Source organism: Malaclemys terrapin, chromosome 15 (genome assembly GCF_027887155.1).
Source record: "Malaclemys terrapin pileata isolate rMalTer1 chromosome 15, rMalTer1.hap1, whole genome shotgun sequence".
In the NCBI taxonomy this organism is placed as follows: Eukaryota; Metazoa; Chordata; order Testudines; family Emydidae; genus Malaclemys; species Malaclemys terrapin.
This window is the reverse complement of record NC_071519.1, coordinates 25,330,815-25,347,754: the sequence shown is the minus strand read 5'-3', so window position 1 is coordinate 25,347,754 and position 16,940 is coordinate 25,330,815. Positions and strand designations below refer to the sequence as shown.

The window sequence follows — 16,940 nt, the reverse complement described above, 5'->3', positions numbered from 1 at the left end:
ATTACTTGGCACGTCTCTACCATCCCCATTTTACAGATGAGAAAGATGAGGCACAAAACAGACTGAGTGCTTTGCTCAAGGTCACACAGAGTCAGTGGCAGAGACAAGCCAGTTCTCCCAACTCCCGGTCACCTGTTCTAAACCACTAGGCTACACTGACGGGTTTACCCAAGATGATATCTGGATTGGGAACAGCTCCATGCTCAACAAAACAGTCACTAAACATGCTGCTGTGAGCAGGGTCCCAATAGAGTTTGCCTCAATGATATGGTCAGAGAATGTGTCAGAACCCTGTTATAGATGTTAGCTAGAGCGAAACTTAGAAAAAACCCTGCATCCTTCTCCATGCTAGACAAGCAAACCAGCCTTGAAACCTGGCAGAATCAACTGCGAAAGGAGTTCCTGACCACTATCCTTGACACCAAAAACAAGGAGTGTGTCAAACCACAGTCTTCTAGCATAGTTTTCATTGCAGCCCTAGAAAGGAGGAAGGAGGCATTAAACAAACCAGGACTGCCTGATGTGGTGGTGATTGGGTGAGGAGAGGGAAGCGATCTGAACATTTCTCTACATGTCCTATAAAACTATCTATGCAGCACATGCTTCCTATGTAAACACTTCTCTAGCAGTCAAATTTATCCTTCCTTAACAGAAGCTGCATCCTAAAGATATTGCTCAGGGAGAGGCAGTGAACCTACAACCAGACAGGATCAGGGATGTACTTTTATTCAAAGTACAATCACATGCAAATCCAACAAGCCACCTGGGGTGCAAACAAAGATTCAAACACACAAAGCTCATTGTTCTTCCTGTTGTTCCCTCCCTCCCCCACCCCCTACACTCAAACCAGTGATAACAATAGAGTAAAAAACCAAAACAAACCCTCCCCACAACTTCTTGCACCACATACTCTAGATCCAGGTTTCCGCTGAAATCAAACTTCCCAGTCGCTGCTTCGTGCAGGTTCCATGGCACATACCTGAAAACACAGACCGTCAGAACGGGGGATTGGGAATTCACACACTGAACAGTGGGGCTAGGACTGTGGGCCTTTGCCCCCTTCCCCAATACACTGCCTTCTTGTGCACACACTCTTCTAGCCAGGAACAGATTCAGGCATGTTTACAGCTATTTGTGCACCTGTGTAAAGGGCTATATGTTGATGTTACTTCACACTGAGGAGCCAGCAGTTCGAGTAGGGTGGGGCTGTCTTTATACCTCACTTCTTACACTCTCCTGTTAGATGCTTTTCTTCCTACATTTCTTTCTTCCAGCCCTTCAGTATGTGAGTTACACCAGCTCAGACGCCCTTAGGCTTGCTGGATCAAGTTCAGAGGATCAGTAAGGAGGGAGGCCTGTTAAAGGTTGGTAAGAGAGTGGGAGTCTAAGTAATGAAGTGAAAAGGAGTCTAAGGCTACGTCCTCACTATGGGGGGGGGGGGAGGGTCGATTTAAGATACGCAAATTCAGCTACACAAATAGAGTAGCTGAATTCGACGTATCCGAGCTGACTCACCCCGCTGTGAGGACGGCAGCAAATCGACCTCTGCAGCTCCCCCGTCGATGGCGCTTCACCAGCGCAGGTAGGAGTGAGTACAAGCGTCAATTCGGGGATCGATTGTCGCGTCCTGACGCGATAATTCGATCCCCGAGAGATCGATTTCTACCCGCCGATTCAGGCGGGTAGAGTAGATGTAGCCTTAGTTGCTGTGACTTTCACACTGAAAGGACAGGTTTAGACTCACCTTGGAATTTAGTCTTTGGTGTCCAGGTATCTCTTCATTCCCAAGGCTGAAGCAGTTTCCAAAACATTGTCATGTCAACTGCAGAGCCTGGACCTGCTTTGCCACTGTGTCAGTGCTAAGTGACCAGTCACATCAGACTCCCTCAGACATACCTGGAAAGCCAGGACTAACTGAGCAGGTTCTTGACGTGTATTGTAAACCTTAGAGAAGGTCAGAGTCAGATTTGTGGACTGGCAGAACTGAAGGTGGTTAACAAAGTAGAGGTCACAAGTCAAGCAGGCCCTTGTTTGCTCCTTGTGGACAGAACACAAAGGGCACACTGCACAACACCCCCCAGGCTCCCAAAGACAACAGCCCAATCTGTCTGTTCCATGCAGGATTGAGGGTATCAGTTTAAGAGCATGATTAAACTGGCCCAAATCCAGCATCAGCTCAAGACCCCGCACTATATTGGTCTAGAGCAGTAGTTCTCAAATATGTGCTTGCTGGTTCTCCATGGACAGCCTTTGCATCATTTAAGTGCTAGCTCCTCTCCTTGTTTCCAGATGCTCCTACAGACATCCAAGCCTGGAGGCCTGCAGAAGCAGCTAACAAGAAGGAAGACACATCTGGTTGGTAGGGGCTCCTGCTACAAAGCAGAAAGATTGGAATAAACAGGACGTGCCCTTGGGACTCAGAGCCACCAGCTGGACTGGAGCTGGTAGCCATCAGCAGGAGAACGTTCAGGGGAGCAAGGAATTAGCTAGCTGGATAGCATATTCAGGGGAAGGCCGATGACCTGCTGGCAGGAAAACATGTGCAGGGGAGCAGGGAAAGGATCCAACCTTTTTTTCACGATTTGAACAGAAGACGCTTTTAGGACTTGCTCTAGTCAATGGCAAAATCCCCACTGACTTAAATAGCCACTCTGCAGACCGAGTTAGTGAAGGTAGCACTTACGTGGTGAGGGTGTTCAAGCCACATGTCTTCATCTTAACCATGCGATCTCTCCAGTATTCCTTGGGGACTCGGAAATAGTGCATGGAGCCCCCTAAGATGCGGAAGGGCATGCCTTCAAGGCGGAACTCCGAATCCTCCGCCTGCAGGCCCAGTGTCCTGCCCCACAGCTGCAGGGGGACCAGACTGCTCCAGTTAAACCTAGAATGGGAGGGAAAGCACGTCAACACCTGAACTCCTGCAGATGATCTCCCAGGCGATGAAGCTCATTTCATCCCACCCAGCAGGATCGACTCAGTCCTTAATCCTTCCCAAGTAAATTGTGCTCCATGCAGTTGTTAGCATGTGCATGTTTCATATGAGTCCTTAAAAACCTGTTTGTCCTCTGTGGACATAAAAAGAGCCCATGACACTGTTGTGTAAGAATTTTGGATTTCCCCTGGAGTCCTGGGCTAAGACTTCCCTTCTTGTATTAGCATTTTATGTGCAGGTTGATTTACTGGGCTCCATTCCAGAGGTGGCTGCATTTCAGCCATGCTGCATGTGTGTATAATGTGCAGAGTGCTTTGAGGTCATTTGGGATAGAAGCCACAATGCAAACCTAAGTTATTAGCAGCTCTGGAGAAGTACTGAGATGTCTAAGCATACTTACAAGAATTAGCATCCCCTGATGCTGTGTATTTCATGGCTGGGTCCCTTTCCTGCTCACTTTGGTCAGAAAAGAAAGATAGGAGCATTTCCAAGATTTTTTTTTTTTTTTTTTTTAAACGTCAATACATTCCACTAAAGGGACAAATTGGGCCCATAATCCCTATAAACTCATTCCGACATGATCACTGCTCTCATTTCCCGCTCATCCCAATCCTCTCATGGTCTATCATAATGCTGTCTAACAAGACACCTCCAATGCCTGGAAGTCTCCCACTAGCCATCTTTCAAGTTCTTCTTGTTCCAGGAAACCTTCTTTACTCCCTGTAAATTATTTCAATAGGTCCAATCAGTTTACACAAATAAGTCTGTCACTTTACACTAATTCTTCTCGGATATTATCCTAGGTGTAGAAATACCTCTGAAACGAATGCTTAGGACAGTGGTCCCCAAACTTTTCAGGCTCACGCCCCCCCCGTTACCCCTGTTTGTGCCCCCTCTGCTCCCCTCCCCAGAGCCAGGCCATGGTTCCAGGGGGCGGGGACAGGAGTGGGGCCATGGTCAGAAGCGTGGCTGGGAGGTGGGGCCGGGAAGCAGAGTGGGGCTGGGTGGTGCTCGCTCCCCATCCCCCGTGGGCGCTGGTCCGGGCCCCACCGCACCCCCTCCAACGTTCCTCGGTGCCCCCCCTAAGGGGGCATGCCCCACAGTTTGGGGACCTCTGACTTAAGAGTTAAAGGCAGTTTCCACCTGGCTAAAATGATGCAAGAACCGATCATCACAGCCTAGAGGGCGGCACTGAAGCAGGGAACCTTTCCTTTTCAAATGGTGATTTTCCAACAATGTATCAGTGGGAAATTGGACTTTGTGAGCTCCATTTTTCCCAGATATCGGCACCTTAATAGGATATCCACATTTGGACTCATACTGGCATCTAGATGCCAAAAATAAGCATTCATTTGCCTAGACACTTGCTTAAACTTCCAAAGATAAGGAGACACTGAGCCAGATGAGCTTGTGCTCTGTTCTTCTACCTCAGGCAGGTTCAAGTCAGGAAAATCTCACTCATTTTTCTGAATTAAAATCTAAAAAACCTGACATTTCAGCAGGTGGCCAAGAAGACTCAGACAATGATGTTCTTCCCTGTTCTAATCCTGCCATACATCATCAGAAACACCCAATGCAAAAAACAGAACAGACATCACATTCACAAGCCTTTTAATTGAATTATCTGCTTAGATAGTCACAATTATATCTGATTTCCCTTCACGTTGATTCCTTCATAGAAGCAGCCATATCGTACTGATTAGCATGGTCCTCTAATCTACCAGGCCTCAATCCAGTAACCCTCAAGCAAGCCCAGACACCACCCAGAAGTGCTTCTCCAACCTCAGCTGCTTCTTCTAGGAGTCCAAGTGTAATTGCCTACTGCAGGATTCAAATGAGTAGTTCTCAAAGGTCACTATAAAGAATTTAAATCCCTTGACTTTCTAATCAGAAGTGGGCATGTTGCCTTCTCCAACCCACACAAGTTCCACAACTTCAAACCCAGCCCCACAACCACAATGGCAGTTTGTTCCTATGAAACAAGCTCACTGTCAGATGCAAGAAATAGCTCCCATTCTGAGCTAAGAACCCACGCGTTAGAAAGAAAGGTCACATTTAGAGACAGTACTATCTAAGCCTCTAGTAGTCTTCTACACTAAGAGTCAAGTTTTAACTAGAGGATGCTGGCAGAAGGTAAAGAGGACATTTCAGAACACATGGCTTACATGGGATTGCACAGAGGGGATCTACAGTGATTAGCTCTCCTGGAACACAAGACAAGGCCACTACAAGGGAGCTAAATCTAAGACTTCCAATGCATTGCAAGGGCTGACTGACCAGCACAGACAGTACCTCTGTAGCACAGCATTCTCACAAGCCTCTGAAACAAACAGCAAGCCTGGGTAATACCTGGAAAAGGAAGCCTGGATTAGACACTGCTGTCTTTAGTCATTGAACACTCAAGTGGATTTATTGTCGAATCATTACAAAAAAAATAGTAATAAAGCTGAACAGAGAATGTGACAGGCCACAGGTCAGAAATCACTGTTATCCATAGGATCTGTACGTTCGTGCAATAATAATGGATCTACAGTCTAATAAAGGAACAATATATAACAGTAAAAGAGGAGCAAGCATGAAGTGTCTGACGTGACCACATCAAAAGACAGCCCACATGCAGGCAAACAGAATCAGAGATACAGATCCAGTCCATATATGCAAGTGAATAGAGCCAGAGACCAAAGTGTGAAGAATTAATCACCTTCACATCTCCCGTTCACTGGAGATCTACAGCTGGACCAGTATGCCAAATGGATCAGACAGCTCAGTACTCATACCCAGCATTCCCCAGATTTGCTTCTGTTCCACAATGCAACTGTATATGAGAGAAATCATTTTCAAAGGGAGGTAGACTGGGTTCATCCTCAAGGCTGATAAACTGTCAACTTGAGAAAGGATTTTACTAGCATTGGCTGCACTCATGACTTAGGCTCATGTTTTTCAGAGTAGGCACTGACTTGTGGGTGCCTAACATGAGACATCTTTGGCCTGAATTTCAGAAGCACTGGACACCCATCACTCCATTTTAAAAGAAACAGAGGCTGTAGGCACCCAGCACCTCTGAAAGTCAGGGCCCAAAGTGTCACAAGCTTGGCATCCAAAATCAGTGACCTCTTTTGAAAATGTAGATCTCGATAACTACAATATTGCTCTTGTGGCTTTCCTAGAACCCTTGTCACTGCAGTATCTATGTATCTTCCTACAGTGCCTGCCACCCAAATGCTTTGTAACCATACAAAGCCACTGTGTTTGGCAGACTTGCCAAAAGAAAAAGAAAAGAAAGAAAGAGAACCATTCAACATTATCAGTAAAACAAAACACGTTTCCAGGGTCCAGCTCACTGGGAAGCGATTCTAGGTAGAATAATTTCTCTCCACAGAGCTATATTCATTTGGGCTCTCCTTTCCTATGCAGAAAAGCCACCACTCCCCTCCCTAAAAATGTGAATGGTTGAAGAACTTATTTCCATATTCAAAGATGACCAGAGGAATGGAAAACCCATCTTATGAGAGGAGACTAAAAGAGCTTGGCTTGTTTAGCCTAACAAAAAGAAGGTGGAGAGGTGATAGGATTGCTCTTTACAAATATATCCGGTGTGTAAACACCAGGGATGGAGAAGAGCTACCGGTATTTAAGTTAAAGGGAAAAGTTGACACAAGAATAAATGAGTAAAGTCTGGCTGTGAATACATGTAGGTTGGAAATTAGGAGAAGTTTTCTAACCACCAGAGGAATAAGGTTCTAGAACAGCCTCCCAAAAGTAGTGGGTGCAAATAACCTACTTAGTTTTAAGATAGAAATAAGTTTATGAGTGGGATGGTGTGATGTGGTTGCCTGTGACAGCAGGCAGTTGGGTTCAGTGGCCCAAGGGCTCTCTTCCGGTCCTCTCTTATGTCCTGCATCTCATGCTTCAGGTCTTCAGCTGGACACCTGCTAGGGTCAGGAACAGGGCTTGATTTGTGCCAGGGCTTGCCAGGGCTGAGCCCCAGCACCTCTAGGCTTGGCAGTTTATAGCCCCGACACCTCTGGGCTTACCACGTCAGCTATGAAAGTAAAAAAAATTGCTTGAGCCCTGGCACCTCTTTCATTACAAATTAAACACTGGTCGGGAAGGAAATTTTCCCCCACTGACGTATTCTGGGTCTTTTTTTTTTTTTAATCCTTCTTCTGAACCATTAGACATGGCTACAGGTGGAGATGGGACACCAGGAACGGTGGCCGGTACACTGAGGTAACACAGAGAATTCTCTCTCTCATGCTTGGCTGGTGGGTTTTGCTCACATGCTCAGGGTCAAAACATAATTCTTCCCCAGGTCAGATTGGCAGAGGCCGTGGGAGGGGTTTTGTTTTGTTTTTTTGTTTCTCCCACCCCAAAACACACACCCATTTTCCTCTGCAGCATAGGGCGTCGGTTGTTTGGCAGGTTTATCTGGGTCTCTCAAAATTAATCCCTGCCATTGCAGGTGCTTGGACACTCGTGAACCCCAGTCCTTTGTATTCTCTACCTGTGGCCAGGGTGGATAAAAATCAATGATTTTTTTGATAAAATGCTTTTTCAGGAAATAACCTATCTAAAGATGGTTTTAATTAAGACACATTATAGCTCAAGGATATCTCATGATGGAATAGGGATTATAAATTCTAATTCTAGAGTATGAGACAATATATTCATGTAATGTTTAAGAAAAGTTTTGTAAATGAGTTCCAATAGTTCATGGATTAGGGAACGAATCTTATGGGGTTCCAGGGGCTTCTGTATAAATTATTTAGGCTAATCTTTTTATCTATCCAATGAGACTCAGTGATCAGTCTAGAAGATACCATCAGAGATGCTTAGTTTTGCAGTTCTCAAACTGTGGATTTGTGTCTCCAGAGATAACATGCTTGTTAACAGCAAAAATGTTTTTAAATAAATAAATAAATAAATAAATATATAGAGGTGAGAAATAACAGACTTCAACCCTATTGCCCCTCTGCAAATTGGCGTACACAGAGTCAATCCCTTACCTCTCTCTAAAAGTGCAAAGTTTCAAAAAGTTCAATGAATAGAAGATTGTTGGGGGCAGAATAGACCTGGACAAGGAGAAGTCGTCTGAAGATAAACGTGAGAAGGGAGGGACAGGCAGTAGAAACAAAAGTGAAACTGTTTGAACAGCATATTCCAGAAGTCTTGAGGTCTTTCTGAGTGTAGCCTTCATTGATTTGAGATCTACCATACCATTCTCTCACTGGAAGGGAAAACCTATAATGTCAGCAGGCCGTAAGAGAGATCCCGTTTTTGAATATTTTAATTAAGTTCCTCTACCTGTGGGTAAGACAGGCATGCGTGCAAAATGCAAACAGTGCACCAAAGAAATGCAAGGCCTGGTTGCCCAAATGAAACAACATCACAGTAAGTGTTCCTTCTCAGGAGGAAGCTGCGCTGAAGATGATGAAAGGAACATGTCTGAACATGCAGGATCTTCAGGTTGGTAAACTGTTTATTTCATACTTCGTTCTTAAGGACTGCCTGTCTTCCTTCTGGACTATTCTTGAATTCTCATGTTTGAGCAAAAAATATAGTTGTTACTCTATGGTATTATCATTTTAGATGCAGTTGTGATAAAAAATAAATAGCTGAAAGACAGATTTTCCTTTTACAATTTCACCTTCAAAGTAGTACTGAGTGTCAATAAATGCAATGAGTAATACTAAATGAGCAGTATGGTAATAATAATTGAACAACTGCATTGACTTATTTTGTTTAGGAGAATCCATCCTCAACATACAGGATTCTGAAGACTATCCACCTTCAAGATCACCATCATTTTCTATAGTTTCAGAGTTATCTGCCACGGATAGTGTTTCAGTTACATCTTGTATGTCACATAGCCACAGTATATCACCTGTAGCAAAAAGAAAAAATCTCCATCATCCAGAAACAACCATAGATAAGTTTGTAATAAGAACCAGCAGATTACAAAAAGATGAAAAAATTTGCCAGGTTTGTTTGTGCAACAAACTCTCCTTTCCATAGGATTGAGAATCCACACTTCATTAACATGGTTCAGCCATTAAGACCAGGATACAGTCCACCCAATAGAGCAGATATAGCATGTAAATTGCTGGATAAGAGAAATTGAGCAGTGTGCAAAAAGGTCTAGAGGGTAAAATTGTTAACCTGAGTCTTGATGGGTGGAGCAATGTCCACAATGATCCTGCTGTATGTGCTTGTGTGACACTAGAAGAAAGGAATGTCTTCCTTACAGAAACAATTGATACATCAGAAAATGCACACACAGCAGAATACTTACAAGAAGTAGCAATAAAAACTATAACAAACTGTGAAAAAAAATTCAAATGTCTAGTACGCAGCTTGGTCACAGACAATGCTGCAAATGTATCCAAGATGAGAAGAAATTATTTAGAAGAGAGTCCCAAGCTAATAACATACGGTTGCAGTGCTCATTTGATGCACCTCCTAGCCAAAGACTTCAGTGTTCCAGTAATAGAGGCTAATGTTGTTGAAATTGCAAAATACTTCCGTAACAACCACTTTGCAGCAGTTGCTCTGAAAAAAGTGGGAGGAACCAAGCTAATTCTCCCACAAGATGTGTGATGAAACTCAGTAGTGGACTGTTTTGAGCACTATATCAAGAACTGGTCTAATCTGATGAGAGTTTGTGAACAAAATCGTGAAAAAACAGATGGCACTGTCACAGCCAAAGTTCTCAACATTGGGCTTAAGAGAAATGTTGAGCACATGCGGAGTACCCTGAAGCTTATTTCTGTAGCCTTGAACAAAATGCAGGAAAATAGCGGTTTCATTGCTGATGCTATTGAAATTTGGAAGAAACTGAGTGAGATCTTAGAGAAATATGCAATGACAGAGTTAAATTACAAGCATTAAAAAAACGAATGGGACAAGCACTATCTCTAGCTCATTTTCTTGCAAATATTCAGGGTCAAACCTTAACTGCTGAAGAAGAGGACTTGGCGATGACATGAACATCCAGCAATCATTCCTCCATAATGCCAACTATAATAAACTTCAAAGCTAAGGGTGAACCATTAAAAAAATATATGTTTGCTGATGATGTTTTAAAGAAAGTCACACCAGTGGAAGTCACTTAAGCACGTGGATTCAGAGACTGTTGAAGTGATAATCTCACTTTTAATAGCAGTAGCTTCTTCTGCCAGAAAGAATATTTTCTTCCTTTGGACTAATTCATTCCAAATTGAGAAATCGTTTGGGAACTGAAAAAGCAGGATAGCTTGTTTTTCTTTTCCAGATTGTGAACAAACAGGAAAATGAAGGTGAAGCCAATTGAGTTAGCTACAGAAACCAATATTTTAAGTTTCTCATGTTGATCTGGCTTACAGAGTCAATTTAATATTTGTTTTTTAAATATTTCATTTAACTGTTTTAGTTAAAAACAATTTTAACAAAAACAAACCTGATTTTAAAAAACTTGAATGTTTAACTAAACTCAAAAATACATATGCTTGTTTTGTTAAAATATTATATGTTTGCTGTTGAAGAAAAAAATCCAGAATACATAACGTTGTTGTTTTAGTTAAATAAAACAATTCCAATGTCTGTCTGGTGATGTTCTCCTCTTAGCCAAAGAGGAGGAGAAAGAATGGCAAGAAAATCCTCCAATATTAATCATTAACCTGTTGAATTGGAGATAGTTCACCTCCCAATGACTTCATAGATATCTGCTTCAATCATCTGCTTTGGTAAATGAAATAACCAAACAATCATTCATTTTCTGACATATCTGTAAAACTAATCTGAAAAAAATTCAAAATAAATCACTTTAAAAACGTATAGAGTGTACCTTCTAAAAATGAAACCTACGTCTATCTCTGAGTTGTGAAGAATACATATTAGGGTTATAACAACCAACCGACAAGGATGCACTTTTATGTAGAAATCCATGATAAAAATTGAGTCTTCCTGACTAGTGATTTAAATCATGATTTAAATCAAATCCACCCTGCCCATAACATTTTCTTCAGAGTTACAAACGTTTCAGAGTTACAAACAACCTTCATTCCCAAGTTGTTCATAACGCTGAGGCTCTACTGTAGTTGGTTTATGTTAAGAATTGTCAAACACAAATCAGGAACAGCCAAAATCTGGCTAAATGTCCCCATTGTGCCTCAACTAAAGGCATGAAATATGCTAGCCCAAGTTTCAGTCTACTGCATTATTGTGATCCCAGGCCAGGTCTCTACCACCCAGCAAGAACAGGGAAATCAAGACCTGATATTTCTAATATGAAAAAAACAAAGTAGTGTGGGGGCTGTAGTTGAGGCTATTTGCACAAGGCAACACTGAAGGGCACATTTGGGGGGTGGGAGTGGGGGTGGGAATATTTTATGCTTCAACTTTAAACCCTGCTCATTCCTACTACAGAGGACTCCACAAAATCCAGTTCTATTCATTCTGGGCTTTCCCCCAAAGAGGATGGTCAAAGCTAGCAACCACAACTTCAACATGCTGCTCATCATCTCTTCTTGTGACAGAGATCTTGTCCCCACTGGCAAGAGCTCTATTTTCTGATCCAGTATCTCATGTTTTATAATGGGTTATTTTCAACTGAATAGTCGAGGGACAATCATGAGACACACTGGACTCCTTAGACCCGTTCAAAAATAAACACTGCTCAAGAAGGAAGAGACCGGTATGCTTTCACAAGGTATTACAGTTCATGAGGTTTCTGCTCAGAATACAAACCACGGCGTAAAAACAGGAGTGGCTATGGGACAACCCTGCTCCCAATGAAGTGAATGGATGACAAGGGTTCTCACCAGCTTTGGAAATCAGGCCATATTCAATTTAACTCCTAATATGGATTTCGAAACCCAATGTAAAGCACTAGTCTTTGAAAAATCTGGCCATTAAAAACCCCAAATGGTTTATATGTTCTAAGCGCATCCTCCCAAGCCTGAGTATATTCGCCAGTGCTTTGTACACCTAGATTCTAATACCCCCAGTAAAGAGCCTCCCCCGAATTTCCTTCGGGACACTATTTCACAGTGATGTTGTAGCTCTCAGTGAAATACAAAATCCACTCACCCAGTACAGGGCTTTAATAGCAGAAAGGACATGATCTGAAACACACAGTGCCAAATTAATACGAAGTGCAACTTCTTTGGCTTTAATGGGAGTGACACAAGGGATAAAATTTGGCCCATGACAGACAAAGGGGGGGGGGAGAGAAAGGGCTTAATACTTTGCTAAATGGAAAGTTCGATAAAGCCCACCTCTTACTCACGCTGAGCAGTACATTACTCCACCTGTAATTCCATTGGTCTCAAGGTACTACTCAAAGCAGGGTTGGTATAATCAGTCCCAGAATAAGCAGGATATGCCCAAAACCACAAACAACAAGATAGAGCCCTGATACGAAAAAGCAAGAGCTACCCCTGGCAGTTTCAAAGATGGGTTAGATCCAGGACAGAGAGTGATTGATTTGTAAATGCATGTCATCCATCAAAGAGCTTCAGCGATTTTACTAAACCCTCCAAGAGCCAAGGTCGATGGGGATAACGTTAGCTTAACGCAGAAGCTGATTTATAGTGCCGGCAATTGATCTTTCCTTATCCATTACTTTTTATGATAGACAAGGAATTGCTATATATTATGTGTAACATTTATTTAAAGCTTTTCAATCATTTCTATCTGGTTGCGGCATTACTCTCTCCATGCTTCCCCCACCGGATGAATGCTCAGTGTCAGTGATTGATTCCAAGTGGTGCTATTTCTCTCTATGCATTCCGATAAAAGAAGATGTTGCTTCAGTTTTATCGGGTCTGAGCTCTTATGAATCAAGAGCAGATTTTTTTTTTTAAAGCAGTGAGGAGGGAGCATGAAGTTTGTAAATGTTTCCACATTAAAGGAGTCCTATTCTTCATCTGAATGCAATCGCTCACTAAGGTTAATGGAAGTCATGTTAACACAGAGGAGAGGTAGACCTTTAAGCAGAAACATTACTCAACAATGATAACAGAAGAAGATTGCCTTTTAAGTGCAGTGTTGACATTACACCTGCAAGCAGCAAGCAAGCATACCCTGTGGCAAGCAGCAACTGGCATACCTGGAGTTACAGCACAGTGTGAGCGCTACTGTCATACAACCCAGTTTCAAGTATTGCCATTTAATTTCACTTTTCATGAATATTAGTGCTAATTAGAAGAGGCTGGATTGGCAGTCCTAGAATCATCTATTCATCCAAAAGACAGGTACAAAACCAGCACTGATGGGCGAGCTGCCCCACCAACATACACCAATGAATAGACCACTTGTAGGAGGAGAGAGGAGTTCTGCCCAAATGGTCCCAATTCAGGCCTCGGTCGCTCTGTTGAGACTGCCAGCAAAGCAGGAGGGCCAGGAATTGTAGGGTAATGAGTATCAACTGCAACGATGTTCTGAGATAGGGACATTTGTCCAGTGAAAAATTGGCTGAGACCCATCAAACTCACTGCACACAGGTTACTGAATAGCCAGCAGATGGTGGTGGGAACTTTCAGGCTCTGCTAACCCAAATCATGTGAAAAGGTCTGAGAGTTCCAGTCCCTCCCAACTGCACAGCACCCTATAACCTCACATCTTGAAATATTCAGATTTGTCTTTTTGTAATTTAATCATCAATACTGCAGTTGAATTCATTGGTACAGCTAATGTACAGCTTTGTGTCTCCATTCACTGAATGCTGCTGCTGAAATATAGTACCGTGAATGTAGTAAGGATTAAAGGGACACGCGTGAAGTCAGTTTTGGCTCCAAATTGAGAATATGTAAACAGTTACACAGTGCAATATATTTGTTATTAAACTTTCCACTGAAAGTTTACTTTTGGAGGAATAGCATTCCCCTGGCAGTGTTTGAAACCTAAGTACAGGAGCATAAAGCTAGTTTGAGAGAGACATGAAATGGAATCAACTAAACGCAGAGGTTTAAACTAGCCAGTCTACTTTCACTGCCTAAGCTTAGAGAAGTGCAGTAAACGAACAGGTTCAAGGCCGATATATCTGCAGATTTAATGATTTCCAGTGCTATTAGTAACCCAGCTAAAGAAGCCTATTACATGAACTTAACCTGACAGCATTCCTTTCAGTACTCCTTAACAGTATCCCTTAGGGACAAACCAGTAGAGATCAATTTCACTTAAATGGCAATGAATCTTGATCCAATACACTAAGCTAAAAGGAGTCATAAAACGAATGACCGCAGTGACCTCAGGGCCCTATTGCTCAGCAGAGGAGGACTATGCGGATAAGGCTAAGAACAGCTGTTTAAATCCTTCCCAGAAAAGAGTAAATCCAGCAGCAAGCGAACCTGATGGGGCAGAAACAGCATAGTTGACAAAGTAGTAGGAAGAAAAGAAGCAGACCAACAATGATGAGATGCACGCTAAATAACAATCCCGATTCTCTTCACTGGCACTCACATTAGACCAAAGCATCAGCATGCCTTGGTTATCAAGCAGAGAGGCATGTTTAAAGGCTACACAAAAACATACTGGGAATCCCCTGAAGATACTGAAAAACACACCCCCATTTGGCTGAAAACTTTTTTTTAGGTGCAACAATTCCAGGCAGGGAGCAGGGGGAGTGCATTTTTGTCTGTTGCATCTGGTTTTGTGGACCCCCCAGCACTTTGTATAGTCAGTTTCGCTGTTCCCCATGTAGTCAGCCAGACAGTTCCCCATATTGTTCCTGGAGGTCTTTCCGGGGAAAAGAACAACTTAGATGTAGGAGAATGTGACGAGGGAAAAGGGGTGGTGGTACAGGTCCTAGAGCTGCTTCCAACACAAGCTCCAAGCTCAAGTAGATTTCAACTGGACTGGGAAGGGCTGCTGGACTGCACAGGGGGAGGGTCCCAGGGGATAGGGCCCTACAGATGGGCAGGGGGGCAGGCACTGGGGGGGGGGGGGAGCTGGGGAGTGGATCCCAGAGGCAGGACAGGCTGAGAGGAACAGGAGAGTCAGGACCCCATAGGAATAGGGAGAGGGTCCTGAGGGTGGGGTGCTCCAAGGAAGAATCTTGGGGGACAGGGCTCTGGGGTGGGAGAAGTGGTCTGGGGGCAGGCTTGGACCCTCCCGTGTGTGTGTGTGTCCAGGAGGGATGTCCCAGGCAGGGCAGGCCCCTGAAGGGCATGAGGACCGGGGGAGGGGGAGGATTGCCCCAGGGGGAAGGGGCAAACTGGAGGCGGCATGTCCCCCAGGGAAGAAAAGTCCTGGGGGGCATATCCCCCGGAGGAAGTGTCTGAGGGGGACCAGCCCAAGGGGATCGGACCCAGAGGAAGAGGGGCCCCTGGGGGCAGGACCTGAAGAGTCCCAGGGGTGCAGGGCAGGAGAGGGCGTGTTCCCCGGGGTGGAGTGTCCGGGTGGGGCAGGCCGAGGGGGAGGGGTCCCCAGGGGGGTAGGACCGGAGAGGGAGGAGTGTCCGGGGGGGGGGCACGGTAGGAGGGGGCGTGTCCCCAGGGGGACCAGGCAGGGCCGGAGGGGGAAGTGTTCCGAGGGGCATGGTAGGAGGGGACGTGTCCCCCGGGGGGGGGGGCACGGTAGGAGGGGGGATGTCCCCCGGGGGACCAGGCAGAGAGGGAGGGGCGCCCAGGGTGTAGGGCCGGAGAGGGAGGAGTGTCCCGGGGGGGGGCACGGTAGGAGGGGACGTGTCCCCAGGGGGAGTGTCCCGGGGGGGGGCACGGTAGGAGGGGACGTGTCCCCAGGGGGAGTGTCCCGGGGGGGGGGCACGGTAGGAGGGGGCGTGTCCCCAGGGGGAGTGTCCCGGGGGGGGGCACGGTAGGAGGGGGCGTGTCCCCAGGGGGAGTGTCCGGGGGGGGGGGGCACGGTAGGAGGGGGCGTGTCCCCAGGGGGAGTGTCCCGGGGGGGGGGCACGGTAGGAGGGAGCGTGTCCCCGGGGGGAGTGTCCCGGGGGGGGGGCACGGTAGGAGGGGGCCTGTCCCCGGGGGGAGTGTCCCGGGGGGGGGGCACGGTAGGAGGGAGCGTGTCCCCGGGGGGAGTGTCCCGGGGGGGGGCACGGTAGGAGGGGGCGTGTCCCCAGGGGGGCCAGGCAGAGAGGGAGGGGCTCCCGGGGGCAGGGCCGGAGGGGGAGGGGCCCGGCCGGTCTCACCTGCGGAGCAGCAGCCCCCCGAGCAGCAGCAGGAGCAGTAACGCTCCCAGCCGGCGCCGCCTCCGCCCGCCGCAGCCCCACATGGCGGCCGCAGGGTCTCCCCAGCCAGCCCCGGGCCCGCGCGCTGCCTCGAGCCCCGCCGCCACTTCGCCGCCTCCACGCCGCTCCTAGGGTCTCTGGGGCGCGCGGCGCCTCGGCCCCCCCGCCCGGCTCCTCCCCCTCGGGCACCGTGCCCCCAGCACACGCCCTCGCGGCCCCCCATTGGCCGCGGCCTGCCGCCCACAGGGCGGGGTCACCTGTCGATTGGGCAGGCGGGTCAGAGGCCAAGCCCTCGCCTGATTGGCTACAGCTGTGCCCCTGTACGGCTCCCGCTCTCCCGAGTCCCGCCACCGCCGCAGGTGCTGGAGATTAGCGGCTGGCAGAGGCGGGGCACGTGTCTGCTGCACGGGGCAGGGGGGCAAAGGTTCGAGTCAGCCCCTCCCCCCGGCCCGTGGTTGCAAAGCCCCAGGCGCGCGCCCGGGGGACGCACTGGGACCGCAGCCCTGGAGACTAGGGGGCAAGGACCTGACCCATTTATTAAGAAATCAGGAGTCAGGCCCCAGAAAAACCCTTGACCGAGTCGATTCTTGCGGGGGACGACAAGCTTTTCTCCTCCCAAAACGGGTGTTCGTTCAGTAAAAGCTACACGTATCTGCTAAAAACCTCATGCCAAGTCCCTGAATCCAGGGACATCCTTCAGAGTTATGGGGCCCTACACAGTATTATTAAACTAGTGCTCCAGTGCCCAACTTAGGGCACAACCCCCCCCCCGCCCACAGACCCCCAGAAGAACCCACCCCCCAGTGCTGACACACACCAAGCTTTGTATGCACCAGACACTAGGGC

The 16,940-nt window shown here is 46.5% G+C and overlaps 1 protein-coding gene across 2 annotated transcripts in view; it reads right to left on the bottom strand.

The window, feature by feature from the left end:
- The window catches only part of GLB1L2 (galactosidase beta 1 like 2), a 49,181-nt gene extending 32,942 nt beyond the window's left edge, over positions 1-16,239 (bottom strand). Inside the window, exons 1-3 of one of the 2 annotated variants that reach the window (XM_054005353.1) lie at positions 16,056-16,239; positions 2,684-2,881; positions 911-979 (exon numbers count right to left, since the gene is read on the bottom strand). In XM_054005353.1, coding sequence (XP_053861328.1) covers positions 911-979; positions 2,684-2,881; positions 16,056-16,138 — 350 coding nt within the window. In that variant the 5' untranslated portion in view covers positions 16,139-16,239. The remainder of the gene's footprint in view (positions 1-910; positions 980-2,683; positions 2,882-16,055) is intronic. The other variant, XM_054005354.1, reaches the window with a different exon arrangement.
- Between the last annotated feature and the right edge of the window lie 701 nt (positions 16,240-16,940).